This window comes from Nicotiana tabacum, chromosome 5 (genome assembly GCF_000715075.1).
Source record: "Nicotiana tabacum cultivar K326 chromosome 5, ASM71507v2, whole genome shotgun sequence".
Taxonomy (NCBI): domain Eukaryota; kingdom Viridiplantae; phylum Streptophyta; class Magnoliopsida; order Solanales; family Solanaceae; genus Nicotiana; species Nicotiana tabacum.
This window is the reverse complement of record NC_134084.1, coordinates 44691534-44698825: the sequence shown is the minus strand read 5'-3', so window position 1 is coordinate 44698825 and position 7292 is coordinate 44691534. Positions and strand designations below refer to the sequence as shown.

Below are 7292 nucleotides of genomic sequence, written 5' to 3'. Positions count from 1 at the left end.
TATATGTGTGAACCAAAACTCTCGGTAGAAATCTTAAGATACAAATGTCACACCCAACACATTTGGACTATATTTGAAGTCATGCTCAGCTCAATTCACTGCTAGAGGAACGAATTTTTTAATAATATTGAACTAATGAGCTCAACTGAAGTGACATGAACAATAAGAATTAACATAATCGATTCTAACTTGTCTGAGATTGTAGTATTAGTGTTGTCGTCGTTGTTCTGGTATTTATGTACTTAGCTCAAGTCAATTACTTTTCTCAAGTACAAAAGAGCATTATGATAGGTACTAGGAATTAAGTTTCTATTCCCCAATTGGCTATGTTTATTATACTTCAATGCGACAATGTTCTTATGATGGAGGTGGTAAGGAGTTAATACTTTTCGGTAGATTTAATATTAATGCTCAATTTCAGGTCTATAGAGAAGCAAAATGCCCTTGAGCTGTGGGAAAAGATTGAATAAAAATGAATATTCTTCTAGCTTTATGAATTTCATACATGCCATTGAGGGGTTTGTCCCCATTGTTGACTTCTTTAACTTTCAGAAGAAGCAAGAATTTCCTATTCGGTCTATTTTTGAGAAAACAATAAATAAAACTAAAGAAAAATCTGGTCCTATAACTCTACTTCATTTTCCTCCGTCGGAACAAAAACGAAAGGCATTTTCTGGTCCCCTGAGCTGAGGGTGCAGGGAGATGTACCCCGACAAAATAAAAGAATGAAAGGCCGCTTTGCGTTGGATGCTCTTTAACCATGATGCCTCTGTTGTTGTCTGGGAGAGCATCGAAGCTTGCTTCTTCTCCAGAGCATTAATTGATCTCTCATAATTCTTCTAAATTAACGCCTATGATCTTTTCTATCTATGCAATACAATGAAGTAAAATCAATTATTATTTACATGGCTGAAATAGAATTTGAGCCTGTGTTGGCTTCTTTTGCTGTGCCTAATTCCAGCATATCTGCTGTTGCAGAATGAGGCTTGACAGAAGTATCTAAGTTGTGATGATTCCCTTCATGTCGTGCTTCGAAAGACCACACGAGGACTAATGCTACCATTACAACTGAGAGGAAAACAAGTCCTCCCCATACCAAATGTGCGCTTTTCTTTAATGGTTTGCAATGTTTGTCAATGATATCGTCAAATGCATTAAATACTGTGTCACACTGAGTTAGGTTCTCCATTCCAGGGTACACGTCGAGGATTTTCTGGAGAGCAATTGTGTATGCCTCCACATTGTTGAAATCTCTAGGGGAGACCATCACTCCTCCCTTGCAGTTTGGATCAGTGCATGTCAACATCCTTAAGAACTTAATCAAAGAAAACAAGGGTTCAGATCAAAGGTAACGGAGAACTAACTCATGATGCTGATTATGGGGCCAATTTCATTTATAATCACTCAACTCTATTCGTAGAGTCACAGAACTATAGTAGGTAAAGTTCAACTACTTTAGTGTGACGAGAAAAAATTGTGATTTTAGTGTTATAATAGTGGATAAAGTTCAGTAATTACAATTCGTGATCATGTGAAAGCTTATAGAATTTTGTACTTACCCCAGGGAGATCCCCTATTCGAATTGTAGTAGATGAACAGTTTCTTGGCTGGTAGTTGTATTCTGGTGGACCGGAGAAAGGATTGCAGATTTGTGCAACATTTCCATAATCTGTAGATAACCTTTGGTTCACCTGCAGTTATCCAACATTGATAAATACGATGGAATCTTTATTGACAATGGAAAAATTTATGTATGTGTGTGCGCGCATGGCTTGATCTATTATATGGTAAGAAATAATATGAATTTTCAAGTTTACCTCGTTAACTATTCGATGTACCCCTTCACTGACATCATAAAGGACTGATTCAGCTGAAACCAATTCATCACAGGGAAGAATTGAGCTCAAACTGCTGTTGTAGGGATCTGTCTGGAAATTTTCTAGTGCAGTGCATGTATCTCCAGCAAAGCTGCAAAAATCATTTTCTATAATTAATTAGAATCCAAATTAAATACAGTTTGGTAATGAAATAAATATATATCAGCAAAGAATTGGTTGAGAATAATTTTCATACTTGTCTAAGAAGTAATAAATGCCAAAAAGAAACCAACACAGAGTTGTAAAGATCCAACACAATGTAATGAGCCTGCATTCAATCACAAGAATGTATCAGAATTTTGTACAGTACAGTATTTTTGTCTTTTATTTGATTTTGACATAATATACTTACAATTTAAGGGTTCTTCTAAATTTCAGAATCCCAAATACTGCAATTAAAAAACTCACACCGTTAGTCAGTGTACTTAACCAATGCAAAAATATAAAAAGATCAAACTAGATAGAGTTTACCTGATAGGGAAATTACAGCAACCAAGTTTAGAGAAATAACCACTGTAGTCACTATGTACCTGTATGCGCGGATCTGGATTATTTGAGCAGTAAATTCCGAATACTGAATGATTAAACAAATTAAGGAGAGAGACTTACACTATCTTGAGAAGTTTCTCAATTAATCGTCTATTTTTTCTGGCTTCTCTATGTATATCATCAGCCTGTCTGTCAAGACTTTGAGATGTAGGAATCAAGAAGTCAGCAGCTTCTTTGCCTAAATCAGTTCCTTCTAAGCCATTATTCATTTCTTTCATGGCTTCAGTTGTAGTGTAAATGGTCTCTGATGCCCCATCTGCTGTATCTATTATAATGTCCACTACTGTATCAGTTCTTGAATGAAACTTTTCGTTCCCTCCTAGAACAAGGCCTGTTGCTGTTCTGTGAAAATTGTAAAAGGTGTTTCAGTTACTTGAATCTTGCATAGTAGTATAAATGTGAACCTATTTCCTTTTTATTTAGTGTCAAAAAGAATGAAACAATTTATCTTTATTCAATAATTTATAGCCACTCAAAATATATGTGCCTCATTTTACTCCACAAGTTCAAAAGTCTTCATTTTTTTCATTAAATTCGTGCCCAGTCAAATAGATTTACATAAATTGAAACGGAAGGAGTAGTATTCAAGAAATAATCCATTTGTAGTATGACTTTTTCTTATCACTCTCTCCGTCTGGTAGCATTCGAATGTCAAGAGTTAAACGAGTTTTTTCTTTGACCATAGTTTTTTATATTCCTTTTTTAAATATTTTAAATTGTTAATTATTGTGACTTGTAGTAATATTTATTTAGTTTTCAAATATATGAATTTTCAAAAACCTTAAAGATTCTAATATGAATTTAGAGTTAAAATTAAAAAAAATTAACTCCCAAAATCTGAACTGTCTCACATAAATTGAGATGGAGGAAGTATTAACTCAACTCTATCCATTATAACTGTAAAGTCACTCAATTATTTTTTACCACATTAAAATAACTCTTTAATATAAAAAGTAACGTCAGAAAACTCAAGCCCCTATAACTAACTATAGAGTCGCTTTGATGGATGTTATAGTTGCTAAAATTTAGTAACTTTACTGTTATTATGAGAAAAATTAGTTTGTGACTTAATGTTATAGTAGATAATGTTACCTTTCTATACACACATTTTAAGCCCTTGATGCAAAGAATTGTAAAGTAACTTACATGGCTAAAATTGTCAAGAAAATGGCTGAGAGAATAAGGCAGCGATAGTAGTGTTCACTATGACAAGTTGATCTCTTTTTGAGCTTTCTGTTCTTTCTTTTGCAGCAAAGGATTGAAGCAAGAAGAAATAGTCCATATCCTAAGCCAAACAAGAGCCACACCACAGCAATGGCATAGCCATATATACCTGTAAAGATGGTTGACTGCACCAAATATTAAAATTTAGCTTCTTGAAATAAACTTGTTTCCTACATGACCCAATCTTTCGAAGATCCGTACCTAATATCTTGAAATTTAACAAAGTTATTCACATAAGAATCAAAATGATGTACTAATAATTAATAGTACTACTATAAGTGAAATGACAAAAAGTTTAGAAAATATTTTTCCTATTCGAATTTATCATAGCGATAAATGTAGTTTAACAATGGAATAGCAATTCAAAAATAATTAGTAGGATAATTTATCCTAAATTGCGAAAATATGGTTTTCGTAAAAACGTAAAATAATTAATATAATATTTCAAATGTAAAGAAAAATCAATAGCTAAATTTAGAATGGAAAATATATTTTAGGTGACATATTAACTACATAGAAGAAAGAGTTTAACTCTTTTTACACTATGTAACTTGTACTTGCTAGCTGCTATAACATGTTAAATCATATTGATAGTGTAAAATTTTGCTAACTTACACTCCAATAATGTTTCTCCGTAATGTCATATCCTCCTCTATATTTCTTGAAATTGTCCAAAGGATCAATCCTCACAGTATCATCTGATTGCTGTATGGATCCTGACTCATTCTCTATTTCAACCAATTTTTTCTCTGCAAAATTAAAAAAAAATCATTTTGCACAAAAAATGAGAAGAAAACAGGAATGATTAATACACTTTCAGCTAGCTGGGACATAAGTTGCAAAAATGAACAGCGTTTAATTGATAATGCAACGTTTGCAATAGCGCCGTTAAATATTTCCAAACTCACGTATTCCTAATTTTGTGATGATAAATGATAATATACCCCAATGGGAAAAGTAGGCTAGGGTTTTGAATAATTATTTACATCTCACTATCGCACGATTAAAATGTTATTGTATGTCTTTGTTTCTCAACCACGTTATTTGTTTCAAATGTCATAAAATATTTAATATTTTAAAAACCACTATCACTGAATTTTATTTATTTTAATAAACTTTAAAAATATTTATATAATTAGATCATTATAAATTAAAGTAATCACAAATGATTTGTATGATAAATTATTAAGTAATTCGAAAAAAAAATAATAACTAATCTGATGTAGTAATGTGTTAAACTACACTGATAGGGTAATAATATACTATTAGTATATATCACCTAGATCCTTTTAAATATATGTCTGTATTGTTGAAAGTTGCAAATTTTATGTATTTTATAAATATTTTTTAATTAAACTCTAATAAACTAAATAATCTCATTGATCATTAATAATAGCAAAGTATCAAATATAGAAAGGAAGGAGCAAGTTCAAAATTGATGAAAACCTAACCTGACTTTCTCTGTTCTTTTCTTTTGTGTAGCAATCAGGGTAGACTAGATTGTAGCCCCAATTTAGTATCATCTTCTTTCTTCCTTTCAATTGACGTGACTAGTTTGATTCGAAATATATATATTTTTTTAAAAGATTTTTAAAATTTATAGTCTTAAGTGTCTATAAGATATTTAAAACTTATAATCTTAAATATTCTATAGTTAAATGAGTAAAACAAAAGGTTCAAAATTAAATTATTTTTAAATATAAAAATATATGATTCTTTTTAAAAAATAAACAAAGAAGGGATGTTACAAGAAGAAAAACGAGAGAAATTAATGGTTCTCACTTCTCACCTGGTTTAATTATTTGTCCATCAAGACTACTTAAGTTGAAGGAAATGAGGATAACAACCAGTAGCAGGGATAACCCCACTTTCCTCCTTTGCATCCATTCCATCTTCTAACCTCTAACCTGTCAACTGCCAATTAACTATTTATTGCGACAAATACTAATTAATTTGACTTTTACTTCAAGAAACACACGCAGACAAACAAAAAGAGAGAAAAAAAAAGAGATGGAGCACGTCACTTGAGAATTAATTACTAAACTGGGTTTGTAAATATTATTTGAAGTATTTCTTATATATAAGAATAATGATATGATCATTCTTAATACAAATTAAAAATATATATTATAATAATTCTCATACTATTGTTAGAATAAGCTACAATTGAAAAACCAAATATTTCCTGAGCCGAGGATTTTTTGGAAACAATATTTCTATCCTCATAAAATAAAGATAAGGTCTGCATAACAGAGTATTTTTTACCTTACAGTATGAGATAATTTTGAATATATATGTTATTGTTGTTGTTGATGGAAAACCAATTATGAATATGTTACAACATATCCGCCGTTCTGAACAATAAAGGCCAGAGAAGAAAAAGAAGAAAGTAAAGAAAGGAAAATGAAATTGTAGCATCATTCATTTCTTCTACTTCCTCCACCTAACTACTAATAGGACCGATACTACTACACTACCCTACCCCCACTGTCCACACAATCCCATCCCACCTCACGCCCAACGCAAAAAGATAACCAAATATTATATCTGTATTAATTTATGTAGCCGAGTCTATACTCGATATCAGTAGCTAATAAAATATGCTATTAAGAATACAGTAAAAAATTAAAAGTTTTCAAATATAAAAACTATTTTTTTAAAACATATATAAAAAATAATAACACATAATATGAAACATCGAAAATATTAGACTCTAAGTACAAATCTCTTTCACGTATGCATACACATTATAATAAAATCTTGAAAGATAGCTAACAAGAGATCATAGGAAGGGAGAGGGGAAAGAGGGAGTTACCAAAAAAACAAAAAGGAATTTAGAATCTAAACTCCTATTCAGGTAAGAAAAAAATATTTTCAGACTTATTCATAAAGGAGAAGGATATCTGGAGTTTTTAGGTCATTTTCTTCACGTACGAGGTATACACGTTAGCCAAAATTTTCAACCATTTTAGAGTAATTTTGATTTCCAACTAATCTTTGAAAGTGCTTAATCAGAATCCTATAATTAAGAAGAGACAACAAAACAAGAAAAAAAAAATATATATATACACACACACAAAATCTAAGAAAGAATTGTCACCTGAGAAGCAAAAACTCTATGTCTGGCTTTCTTCTTCAGCTAGCACTGTATTTTCTTCGAGGCTTTTCGTCTATACACAACTCAAGGAGATAGCCAAGCTTCTTGTTTTTTGAAGGTGAAGATGATATATATATATAAATATATTTAACTTGCAATATTAGAAAATTCTTCATATTGGTCCAAGGATAGAAACTTTTCTAGATAGCTTCTTCTGTAGAGAAAAGGGAAAGTTCAGTTTCACACGAAGAAAACAGATAGTCTTTATTTATTTATTAAATAAACAGCAGCCTCTGTATCTTCAACTCCCTTTTCTCTACTTTGAATAAGAAACATATCGAGAAAGTTTAGAACTTTCAAAGTAATTTCCCCCTTTTGCTGCTCCGAAAACAGCTTTAAAAAAGTTATAATTTTATTTATAATTAAGCAATAATAATAAATAAGTTTTAAAATGATAAAAAATAAACATGTTGATAAAAGCATCCCTAGTCCGTCTACAAAACATTTTATATGATGCGTATGCAGAAGGGATTTGATTATTTATC

The 7292-nt window shown here is 31.0% G+C and overlaps 1 protein-coding gene across 3 annotated transcripts; it reads right to left on the bottom strand.

Annotated features, from left to right (window-relative positions):
• Positions 1 to 462: 462 nt before the first annotated feature.
• On the bottom strand, positions 463 to 7067 carry LOC107800796 (uncharacterized). Of its 3 annotated transcripts, none has more exons than XM_016624031.2 (11): positions 6751 to 7067; positions 5440 to 5557; positions 4266 to 4399; positions 3573 to 3775; positions 2487 to 2768; positions 2349 to 2407; positions 2230 to 2266; positions 2074 to 2145; positions 1818 to 1968; positions 1560 to 1691; positions 463 to 1315 (listed from the first exon to the last, which is right to left on the bottom strand). In XM_016624031.2, exons 2-11 carry the CDS (start codon positions 5540 to 5542, stop codon positions 902 to 904), a joined length of 1587 nt encoding a protein of 528 aa, XP_016479517.2. In that variant the 5' UTR covers positions 5543 to 5557; positions 6751 to 7067; the 3' UTR covers positions 463 to 901. The 3 variants fall into 3 exon arrangements, with proteins under 3 accessions (XP_016479517.2, XP_016479516.2, XP_075109613.1); XM_016624030.2 differs by having other exon boundaries at positions 5440 to 5564; positions 6751 to 6993; XM_075253512.1 differs by having other exon boundaries at positions 5440 to 5575; positions 6751 to 6845.
• Positions 7068 to 7292: the final 225 nt, after the last annotated feature.